Here is a 12,218-nt window from a genome sequence, read left to right on the forward strand (position 1 = left end):
CGCGCACACCATGTCTCCATGTGTCACACGCGATTATAGCGTTTTGGACAAACAGGGGTGAATGATGGAAACCGCAACGTCTTATTAAGCTACATCAGTTTTCAATGTTGTCAAACAGAATATCAGAATTCTGTTTTATGAAACCTGGTAACATTATACATCAAACGCATTTTTAAAAATAAACTAATTAGCAAAGGGGGCTAAGGGGTTTTTCTGTGTCATGCAACATTATTAATCAATAACACGTGCTCCATGCTTGAAAAGCGTTTTATACAGACAGAATTATTATTATATGAGAAAACATATCATATCATGATCATAATTGAACATGATGTGTATCATACTGGTAGTGATCACCATTTATATGGATGATGTGTTTGCAGAAAGCAATATATGACTCATTCTTTTTACTGCCTTGAAGGTACTGAAACGTAAGAGATACACAAGTAGAACAACAACAAACTATTCAGGTTGCTTTGACCACAGCAATGAAGGTATTTCTTATCCCTTATGCAATCTTATCAGGTCTGCATTGTGCAGAAGAAGGACACTAAGAAGATGTACGCCATGAAGTACATGAACAAGCTAAAATGCGTGGAGCGGAACGAAGTGAGGAATGTCCTGAAAGAGCTGCAGATCATGCAGAACCTCGAACATCCATTCCTGGTCAACTTCTGGTAAGCCACCACGATTTAGCGAATGAGCGTTTGAATGTGTGGTTGTATATCTCGAGGTATGAATCAGGTCTGTAAAGTTTCCTGTGAATGACGGAGCAGATAACCATGGGTCATTTCTTAAAGAGAGCTTAGGAAATTACTTTTTCTACTTGTTGAATTCAAAGTCAGACTGCCACAAACGTAACACTGAGCGGCTTTGACAAAGTATACTCATCCATTCATTAAATATTTTAACAAAAAGCTGCTGTGTAAAATCTTAAGCACACTATGAATGATTTCCACTTCAGCAAGTCATCCCCACAAAGGCTTGTGCCTCACACTGGTTATTACCATCAGACATAACAGCCATTTGAATGGTTTTGCAGTGCACTCTGTGTCACCTATTTGATTCTTATGGTGATTGCATCCCGTCCATTAAATCAGTGACTGTACAGACACACAAAAAGGGCAGCGCCCCTTTAAAATATATAGCCTTTCACTCAGTGTTGGATTGAGTCTGCAGATGCATGCAGAAAGGTGTTGACCACTCCAAAGTCCCCATCCACATCATCTCACCCTTTGAAGTTGCTAAAAGGAAAATGTAGTTTGCTCACTGATCCAAACTCCACTTTTATGGACACAACTCTCTTGGTAGCTTCTTGTTTGCCTCACCACATTTGGGGCTTGAATAAGTCTTTTCACCAACACTGTACAAGCTGAATCAAACTGTGAGCTAAACTAAGATGACTCATCAGGTACTCTTAAGCAACTCATTCATCATAATTTGTGAGCCCCAGCTTATTGAGCACCAGGAATCGTACTTTTGAGATGGCTGATAAGTATGGCTGGTTAACTTCCCGTCTGAAAGGCATCATTAATTCTTGATAAGAACTCCCACTCTGCAATGTTTAAGAGGAAGCCTCCCTGCTTTTCTGTCAAGCAGAACAGCAGAGAGGAAAGGATGTCTCTCCAAAGACGAAGAATAACAGCCACGGTCCCTGCAGTCCACTTTTTAAAAAATAAAAGCATATGTATTTATTTATTTATTGCATTATGTATTATTCCTCATTTTCATTTACAGATTTGGTTTCCTTTTTTGAGTAAGGCAGCGTCCTATAAAAACATCTGAACAATTAAATTAGATCATTTGACTTGTGGCAGCAATGTTCGTCAAGCATTTTTTTGTTTTTATTTAAACTCCTCTACCCTTTGTCATCTGTCCCACTTTTCTATCCTTCTCACCTCCTTCCCTTTTCTTCAATTTCAATTCTACATATTGATGAAGGCACGACTCTGGCAGAATCAGTAGCTGCCTTTTAATTACTAATTTGAGGGAAACAAAACTAAATCCACCCACGCTGGGAATGAATAAGATAGAGAGACAGAAGCACATTAAAAAGAGGAGAGGATAGGAAAGGACGGCAAGGCACAGGAAAAGGGAGAATAGCGTGTAGAGAGAGGAGGTAGAGAAGGAAAACAAGGGAAGAATAGAGAGAAGTGGAGCATACAGACTCATCAGACAAACAATGCCAGTGCTTGCTTTCCTGCTTGATTGCTTGCTGTGTTGTACAAAAAAAGAAGGTTGGAAGTTAATGCTTTTGGCAGCGTAAACCCCCCCTGGGTGGGGGGTGATTTCCTCTAGAGATGTGCTTGGGTCAGCGCTGTGCCCACTCGCCCACTCTCTCTCTCGCTCTCTCTCTGTCTCTCTCGCTGTGTTGAGTTGGCGTAAGTTATGATTGTCCTGAGGTAAGCGCTCAAGGTCAGAGACGGGGAGTGATTACCTGCAGGCATATGAACCGCACTGCAGAAAACTACATGCAGAATAACCAGGCTTTATTTTCATTCTGTCCCCTGGCCTGTCCTCTCTTCCTCCTCTTCCTCTGTCCTCTTTTCATTCACCTCTTCTTCATCTTCTCTCACCTCTCTCCCTCCTCTTCCTTCTCCTCCACCTGCTTCACTTTGCTTTTCTCTCCTCCCGCTGTCAGCGCACTTGCTACTGGTCATGACCTCAGGTGTCTGTCTGAGCACAGTGTGCAGCCTAGCAACAATACACTCGGAAGACGGGAGCAAAACAAAAAAACGTATGAGCTTAACAAGTTATTTTCCTTCCACTCATACTATTATGTATAATATGGGATTCTGATTTTGGAGAATCTTAACCTCTGGCGTTAAGTCTGTGGTACGGTCAGTTTATTGATGTGCCAGCACTGGCAGGGCAGCCCGTTGTGCCTGCACTGTGTAAGGGGAGCCCTTATTGGCACTGCACAGCTTTGACACAAAAGCCAGGCATCCACTCACACTGTTTCAGAGACAGACAGAGCGGAAGGGAGGATGGCAGCCAGCTTCAGATGCAGCTGTATTCAGCTTTCACTCTTGCTGCCTATTACAAGGCGGAGCAAGTGATCCTGGAGAAAGACTGTTGATATTTGAACTCGACAGCAAAACAAATACACCCCTCCCTTCAGTGATTCCTTCAAAAGCTCCGCCCCCACCAAATTCATGGATGTGCATCGCCAGGGCAACGACACAATGGCATTGTGGATAGTCTCTCTCATAGCTGAAGCAAAACAAACCATAAAATACAAATCAGGGAAGGCAACGTTACCTGCCACAGCATTTGTAAATGTGCATCCAACGAATGAAAAACACTGTGCTAGCGAACTTTTGTTTTCAGGTTTTCATGGCTGTAAAACCATTTGCACGTAGTACGGACAAATACAAACAATGAGACAGCAAACTGCGGCTACAGTTTCTGCTGCTGTGAAGCGAACGCGCAGAGAGGAGGAGGTGGTTTCCCATTACCAGCACACCAGCTCCACACAGAGATACTGACTGACTCTTCTGCTACGATAACTAACATCACACCAACTACATGTCTTGACAAACTGCCGAATATCCTTGGGCGAGTAATTTAACGTTACCGGAGACACAAATGTGACACAGATACCAACTTGTAAACCAACCATTTAGGGTTAGCTATCACAAATCACTGGGCTATCGCTGGGCCAGTGGTCTCCTCATCTTGTCCCGTATCTCTTTCTTTCCCAAAATTTGAGCTTTGATTGATGCAGTCTTTTCATTTTCATCTGTGTCAGTGCAAATGTTACTGGGCTCCACTAGGATAATCTTGCAAGGAAAAGTGAAGATATATAGGGACACCTCATTTTAACATGCATTTCAATGCAAACTGTATTGAAAGAACAGCTTTTCAACTTTCACTAAATGTTTCAGTCTCACATTGGATGGATGGAATTAATGTCAGCGAGCTCGTTCATTCACTCGAGTGAAACTAGCCAGCCAACATCACGATGGGCAGCCACTGTTCGACGTAGCGCAACCGCACAGGAGCTATTTGTGATCCAGCTGCCTGTTTGTTGACATAATCAAAGAACCACCATATTAAGTAAAGATTTTGTATTGTATTTATTCACTCCATCCACCACCACGACACAGGCAATGACGCCTGTGAAGAGATGATTAAGTCGATTATAGACTAGGAAATCTCCGGGGAGAATGACGGCTCAATTTACAGCGGAAACAAAGTGCGTCCGTCATTGTGCAACTACAACAGGAAGAGGATAGTGCTTTTGTTTTCCCTGGTAGCTATCGGTAGCTTTCCCCATGCATCGGAAACGGTGGACGATGGAACAACCACAGTAACCGTGGAAACTCTACCCAGCAGGGAGGGAGACAGAGTGATAGACACCAAGCTAAAACAAGCGAACCTTAGACAAGGATTCACTCGAGAGCTTCGGGACTTGGGAAGATTCAAAACCGGCATTCATTTGGTTGAAATGTTTTTCCACTTTAAGGAATTATACCATCACAAATCTTCATTATTTTTTTTAAGCCAACTTTGTTTAACTGTGTGGTTAAGATTTCACAACTTTTATCAAAGTCTATTGGACAGTTCATCCACTGACATCTCCTATGTCTAACCTCAATGACAAATGTATGATGCAACACGGTATTTTAAATAAAAAAACACTGCGTAACTGTCAAAGGAAAAGAAGAAGTACATTAACAAAAGTCTCAAACCTTGTGGAGTAAAAGCTTCACTTGCTTCAGGGAAATGCTTTTGTTCAGTTATTATGTAATCTTACTAATGCATTTCATTTCAATGCAGAACAATACACCATTCATGCGCATTTATTTCTTTTAGAAAACCAAACAGTGGTGACGTAATGGCCCAAAAAGGCAATGACAAGTATTATCCAAGCATATATAGTACACATACCAGATATGATGTATTGTATACAGTCTGCTTAGGTATAAGCTACATGAATGAATGAATGGAGGGAGCCAAGATAAGCTTCATTGAAGACCCTGATAATATAATAATAAAAGTAAGCAATAGCAAGATCTGCTTGTACCTAAGGTATAACTATATCTATATATAACTATATCCTTGTTTATCTGCAAACTGTGCACGTCCTCATTATCACTGCAGGCATTGCAGAACACTAGAAAGCAACATGTCAAGTATTTGGCCTGATGTCAAGGTGACCTGGTGAAATGGAAGACTACAAACTCAGGTGTGGTAAAAATAAGAAAATATCCTAATCCAGTACTGTTACTGAGCCTTAATGTTACCTCTGTGGAAGTATAAATCTAAGTCGAAAGACCTTTTACAGTAAAAGCAAAAAGTAGTTTACGTTCCCCCAGATTACTTAAATAAGACTTCGACATCACTTCACTCACAAACTGTAAGTGGAATTTTAGTGTTGTATTTATTATGCGAGTATATTCAATTCCCTTGTGCTTTTTTTGTAAGGGATGTGTGCATGTTTTTTTGCATGAGTGCCTCCCGGCATGTGTGCCCAGGGAGTATTAGACACAGACTGATGGGAGCTGTCAGTCAAAGGGAGGTGTTTGGAGATGGGGTGGAAGGGAGGTCAGAAGGCTGTCGGCATCGATCCAACACGTCACAGTCTGAACGGTTGGCCGGCTGTGTGTGTTTCAGCAAGGAGCCTTCGTCAGATGGTGTGTGTGTGTGTGTGTGTGTGTGTGTGTGTGTGTGTGTGTGTGTATGTCTAATCACTGTAATTGCAACATCTTGAGCTAAACAACAACAAGTCTTGATTGACCATTTTATTACTGAGGTTCACTAACGTGGTTTTTATGTTGTGGGCATTCAATAGAAAAATGTTAATTAATAAAAATTACTCGACAGTATAGAATGAAGAGGTTTCGTTCATTTACCTCATAAAAGATGTTCAGGTAACAGAAGATGGGTTATTGCGAGTAAAAGAAAAAAGTCCTCACGAAGGAGCCCAGTCATGATCTGGTGCAAGTGATATTCTCATTTCAGAGAGGGGATACATCCAGGAACATTGCCAATATTACCATTCCTTTCATAAAAAGAAGTGTTTATTTAAGCATATACTGTAATGTAATTAAAAACTGTGAATTTTTCGCTGAACACTGCAGTCTGAGGACCTGTCCTGCTTGATTTAGGGGCCATAATCTCTTTCAAACAGGAATTATATGCATTTTTTTTCCTTCAGTAAAAAAATGAAATCTGATATAATTTGGAAATTACAGTCCTTAGGTATTTTTCTGCTTAACTGTGTGGCGTCACATGTCATACCTGTTATTTTTTTTGAAAGACGGAAAGGAAGTACGGACACGTTACCATTACCCACCGTGCTTTCTGGAGACTTCCATTACTGGAGTGGCCTGGGGTGCCTCTGCCTCTAAAAGCTCCATGCAGGATGCTCTCCCATCAGACTGACTGCCTGGAGGCCACCAAGAGGTCACATTGAAATGCATGTGAATCGGAGCATAGACAGACACCAAAAGAATGAGAGACGGAGAGATAGAGAGAGATAGAGAGAGAGAGATGGAGAGAGAGATGGAGGAATGGGGGAAAAAGTGAAACAACAGGAGAGAACACGTGGAAGCTGGAGAAAACGAAGGCTTGATGCCAGGAAGGCTAATGAAAAGTCTGCACCATTTCAATGTACAGGTGCTAATCTGCAGTCTGAATGTTGCTCTCTACTTTCAACCAAAAATTCTGGCCAAGGCAACAAGGAGCTGCTAAATACAAACAGAGATAGTCAACAATTTAGCGCTATCATTATTTTTTGCTGCTGTTATGAAGTTCCTGTTATTTATTAGTTGTAAAGGTCACGGAAAGTGATGTATAATGTAAAACAGCCCATAAAATCCTCACAAAAGCTTTCATTTATTTTTGATGCAAATGTCCATATTTCAGCCGTGAAAACTAGTGTGCCGTCATATTCCGCTAATTTGGGTGTCAATTGTTAATTCTTTATACTTACTTATTATGTGTTCAAGGAATAGAGAGTAAAACCGACAAAGTGCGAATTGGATCACTTGGTCACAGCTGCTCGGCTGTGATGCCACTATTTTTCTACCTCACTTCTTTCTTTCTTTTTTTTTTTCTTTTTTTCTTGTTAAAAAACATATTACTCAGGAGGCGAGTTCTCAAATAATTGCAAAAGATCATTTTCAGTCACATTTTCAAACATAAAAGTATAAAAGCCAATGTTCAGCTTCAACGTGAAAAACAGGCTCTTTTTAATCATATTAGTCATATACCCAGTCCCATTAATGGTAACATGGGTAACTTTTATGACCCAGAGCATACCTGTGACAAACAACTTAATGAGTACCATTTCTAATTCATTTTGACAGCAGAGGCAGGTGGCCAGAGGAGACTTCATTCATATTCAAGCACTCTCCAAGTACCATGTCACCATTTCAGCGAGAGGGAGAGTGAGCAGACTTGGAGGNGGGGGGGGGGCTTTTATTGTCATAGGAGACCAATTTACACTGTAAGTATTGTGGAGATATTGCTGAAAGAGCATAAAATAGAAAGCTCAATTAGCACCAGGTCAGCCAGCCTCAGAGGGATGCTGTTGATTTGCAGCTAACACTGTATGTGTAGCACAAGAAATTATTATTAAGTGCAATAATGTGAGCTTATGCAGATAATCAAGTGCTGAAACAGCAAACAAAAAAAAAACTTTAACGTTGTTGACTTTGTGTATATATCAACAGAATACTGTATAGCATATGTGTGTTTTTACTAGTGGACATGCCTGCTTGCATGTGTGTAGGCCTATGTCTGAGAGTATTTATGTTATATTTGGGACTTTATTAAGACTTATAAAACAAGGTTTTCATTTTAAAGAAAAAGGTGCCCAGCTCATACAACTGGCTGCTGGATGGCAGTAAGTGTGTCTGAGCCTTTTACTAATCAGTGTACTGTACTGTGCCTCACTGTGTGCACAACCACACCGGGCTGTCGGGCCTCTTTATGGCAGCTTTGTTCCTGACCGACCACGTGAGAGATTGCTGTTAGTACCACCTTGGCTTTGTGAAGACTTGTGGGACAGAAAACATGGGAGCCTCAGCCAAGCATGAGAGCTAGTTTTCTACTCGATTAAACTGGTTTCACAGTGGAGGTCTCAAGTGTACTATCAATTGACTTGGACTTAGTGTCCGTCTTTAACACCTAATCCAAGCTCCTCATCCAGGCTGTGAAAAGTCATCCAGTAGCTATGTATGTTTAAGTAATAATACACTGCATTTGTATATACATATCTACTTTGGCTTTTTTCAACACACTAAACTGAAAGAAATTAGAGGTAATGAAATTAAAGGTAAAGCAGTAGGTAAATCAAGTTTTTTTTTTTTTGGCCCCAATCTCAATCGGAGTCCTTTAATATTGAGTATCAAAACCAATTAGATTTGGTCCTTTATTTCAGCAGATACCAGTCCACTGAAATATTCCAGGATCGTCCCCGATACCAAACCTTAGGATCAGCTTGGGACATTAAAATGAAAAAATAAATAATGACATTAAATAGTTAATAAGTATGAGTACCTAATCAAAATTAGTAATTCATGAAATTGGAGATTAAAGTCTAGAAAAATCCAATGGACCCACAACACTAGAAGAAATTGTCTCATTGTATAGATTATATACAACAACAATTAAATAAATAAACTGCTGTTTCCCTAGAAGAAGCCAATGTTTCTCTGCCAGGAAAAAGAGCAATTAAAGTCCAGGTTGTGTCTCCTAAATGCTTGTGACAGCAGCCACTTTACTACCTTAACTAACTCTGCTGGGTTAGAGGTATTTACATTCTAGGTGTATGGGTGTGTGTGTGTATGGAGAGAGAGAGAGAGAGAGAGAGAGAGAGAGAGAGAGAGAGAGAGGCCTGGAAAGAGAGGGAGAGAGAATGAGCAACAGACACTTAAATCAAATGATTGATAGTTTGGTGGTAAGATGGAGTCCATCCAGCAAACACAGACTGCTGTCTAGCTCACACTTCAAACCGCTGAAAAGCTCGTTTTCCTTGCCTTGGTTTATAGTTTTCAGCTAGCCTTGTTTTTAGCTTTGGTTATCACAGTTTGGATCATGAATATTTCACACATTTCAGCTTTGCTTTTTTTTTTTCTTTTTTTTTTTTATGTCCACCTTTTTGCATGCTTGGTCTCACAATATTGCACTTGATGAATGTTTATTTCCAGTACCATGTTTCCCTCCCTTGACAATATTTCTATAAACTAATAACAAGTCTTCATTTGTGATTGATTAGTCTACGCGGGTACATGGAAGCAGAGCAGGAGCGCTGTGGATAATTATGCAGAAATTTTTTGACCACCTGTGAAAGAGATTTGTGTCGGTCCCAAAAACTACAAATCCTGTATCAAAGTGAAGCATCGCTTTGATATTTAAGAGAATGTGATGTTAATATGACGCCTGTTTGATCTGTGCTTCCCCTCTCTCTCTGCCAGACTCATGTGTCATATCATTTTCCAACACTCTCTCTCTCTCATATACACACACACACACACACACACGCACACACACACACACACACACACACACACACTCACACTCACTCATTGATCCACTCTGTTGCTTCAGTTATCACTGCCTTACATCTAACAGCAGCAGCTGGAACTTTGATATCTTCCAGAGTCTTTGTAGACTCCCCATAGAAGTCCACTCTTCTCAGAATGCGTTTCTTTTAAGTATAATTTTGTCTCCTTCTTCCTGAGGATCTAACTGTCATAAATGCTTTAAAAAATACAGGATTGATTTGAGTCCACATATAACATTAACAAAAGGTGTCTGTCATTTGGACCGAACAGAAGAAGACCAATAAGGCATATAGGCTGCAGCCATAGCTTATTAAACCTAATATAAAAATTTCAGTCCTCACAATAAGTAATATTACTAAAGCACATGGATGCATGTACAGATATATCTATAATATACACACACATACAAACAAGCTTGCACACATACACCACACATGCACATATTTAGCATATATACACAAACACACTGATACACGTATAGAGAGTGGTAGCTTTTTTCAATACGTCAGATCAACAGAAACATTATTTACTTTCTTTCTTCTTCTAAACTAAACTAAAATGACAAACTGTTGTACTTACATTCAGGAACAGCTCACTGATTTCAAACCCTTTCTTTGCTAGTTTCACTTCCTTCAGCTGTGCTATTTAAAATCTGCAGAACGACATATTAACCTCTTCTCATATCTTTTTTTTTTTTCTTTAAAACTGAGATTCATTAGTAGAGAATTGTTTTTTGATGCGCTGTGATGAGATTTCTGTCAGTGTTATGAATGAGGAAGTTATTTTATAACGGCACATAATAATACTTAATGATGCATGCGTGTTTTAACAGAAACATGGAGCTGAGTAGGAAGGAGAACTATATACTGTACTGAGTGTGTGTATATGCGAGGGTATCTTCATGCGGCTCTTTGTGACTTTGGCAAATGTGCGAGCATCTTCAGGACGGGCATCTCGCAGATAGTCTTTCCAATCAGATATTAAGTGGTCTCAGCATTATCTGAGCCTTAGCAGACAGTTTGGAGTCAGCTCAATCAATCCCCATCCATCCAGCGCAGAAAAGCACCAACTCCAGTTTATTGGAGAAGGGCCCCGAGGAGAGGGGTTCACCAACGTGGCAAAAAACTACCCTCGGTCATTGAGCACTGAGTCTCAGCCAAGATGGATGGTCCTGGCAAATAACTGCCAGTAAAAACCCCTAGTCGACAATGAAACCTCTCGGAAGTGTTCAATGAAATTCTAGCCTGTTTGTTTTACCTCAGGAACATCTTGAAGGACTTAAGAAGGGCGGCAGCGTTCTCCAAATTTACGGAAGATCTGAATTTGCACATGTAGGACGTTGTGTTGCACACAGTACACAGAGCAACGCTTTAGGCGAGCCAGGAAATGTTGGCTGGTGCAATTTTTTTCATAATATTTTTGCATAAATTAGTTTCTTGTGGGGGAGAAACGAATTAGCTCGTCATTTAGAAAGGATGGGGGGACTAAAAGCATGGCCCCAGCAGGAAGCTCGGCTTGTAAAATCAGTGATGATTTGTGCAACAGCTTCTTAAATGGTGACATAGTGGGCTGCATGCTGATACAGGCTTTCCGGTCATGCCAGTGCTTGATTGATGGATGAATAAATGGATGACCACAAGTTGCATTCCCCACAGAAAATTCCTCACACACTAATGGATGACTGATGAATGAGCAAACAAATGCTTGGTACCGTATGTGCTAAAAGACAACGTTTAAAAGTACCACTGAGCAGAGAGGAAAACATTTAAAATAACTTAGATCGGATGATATTTAATTCATTAAAAAGTAAGTGACATTCTGTACGACTTTGGCACTTTCCCTGTTGGAGACACCTAAACAGACAGTTCCGATTTCCCCTGCCAAATCTTTAGACCACACACTGACATAAGGAATATTTAATAGGTGTAATGGTCTGCTTTAATGAAATGGCAACAGCCTGATGGAAAACCTGCTCGCCCTAGAGAGGGACAGAAACAGGGTGGGGAGACATCTGAGCAGACAGTGTCGCTGAGCAGGTGCAGATTTTTTTTTTTTTTGCTCAGTTATCGAGCTATAAATAAAGATTTTCACAGCACCGATGTTGATGGGATAGGAGACACACACATGCTCAATAACACTGTGCACTTCACTCCATGTAAGGTAAAAAAAAAAAAAAAAAGCCAGGATAATCTGTTTGTTGATGTAATCAGAGGAGAGATTATGTTGTCTGTGTTGACTGTCCTCATTTGCTTTTTGCTGTAGAAAGCAAGAATGCCTTGTATATTACTGATACTAAATGTGAAACCTTACTACTGTAGTTCTTAAATAAAAACAATAGTTTCTTCAGACATAAACAGAAGATGAAAAACAATGAATAGAAAAAAGTATAGTGTTTCAGAACTACCTGCCTAAGTATCATCGCCACTTCTGTAATAAAGAATTTTCTTAGCTTGGTAGCCTTGAAGGCATGGTAATGAGTATTGCCTCAGGCATGACTCAGTCAATATGTAGGTGCTCCCTCTGCAAATTGAAGGAGTGTGATGACTGTGAGGAGTGTTAAAGAGCAGAGCAGCGTCGACCCTCAAAGACCCTGGGAGGCTCCGGTGGTTGTGTTCTCAGACATCATGGGATTGAAACACTGATTGGGGACTTTTGTTCCATTTGTTCTTGTCGAAACCTTCTGTACTAAGGTCTTATATA

General features: G+C 40.4%; 1 protein-coding gene across 2 annotated transcripts in view; it reads left to right on the plus strand.

Annotated features, from left to right (window-relative positions):
• The window catches only part of LOC111234504 (serine/threonine-protein kinase 32A-like), a 53,193-nt gene that overhangs the window by 1,294 nt on the left and 39,681 nt on the right, over positions 1 to 12,218 (plus strand). For both annotated transcript variants that reach the window (XM_022762636.1, XM_022762637.1), the window contains exon 2: positions 526 to 677. In XM_022762636.1, the coding sequence (XP_022618357.1) occupies positions 559 to 677 (119 nt within the window). In that variant the 5' untranslated portion in view covers positions 526 to 558. The remainder of the gene's footprint in view (positions 1 to 525; positions 678 to 12,218) is intronic.

The sequence above is a fragment of the Seriola dumerili genome, unplaced genomic scaffold (genome assembly GCF_002260705.1).
Source record: "Seriola dumerili isolate Sdu_G_001 unplaced genomic scaffold, Sdu_1.0 BDQW01000449.1, whole genome shotgun sequence".
In the NCBI taxonomy this organism is placed as follows: Eukaryota; Metazoa; Chordata; class Actinopteri; order Carangiformes; family Carangidae; genus Seriola; species Seriola dumerili.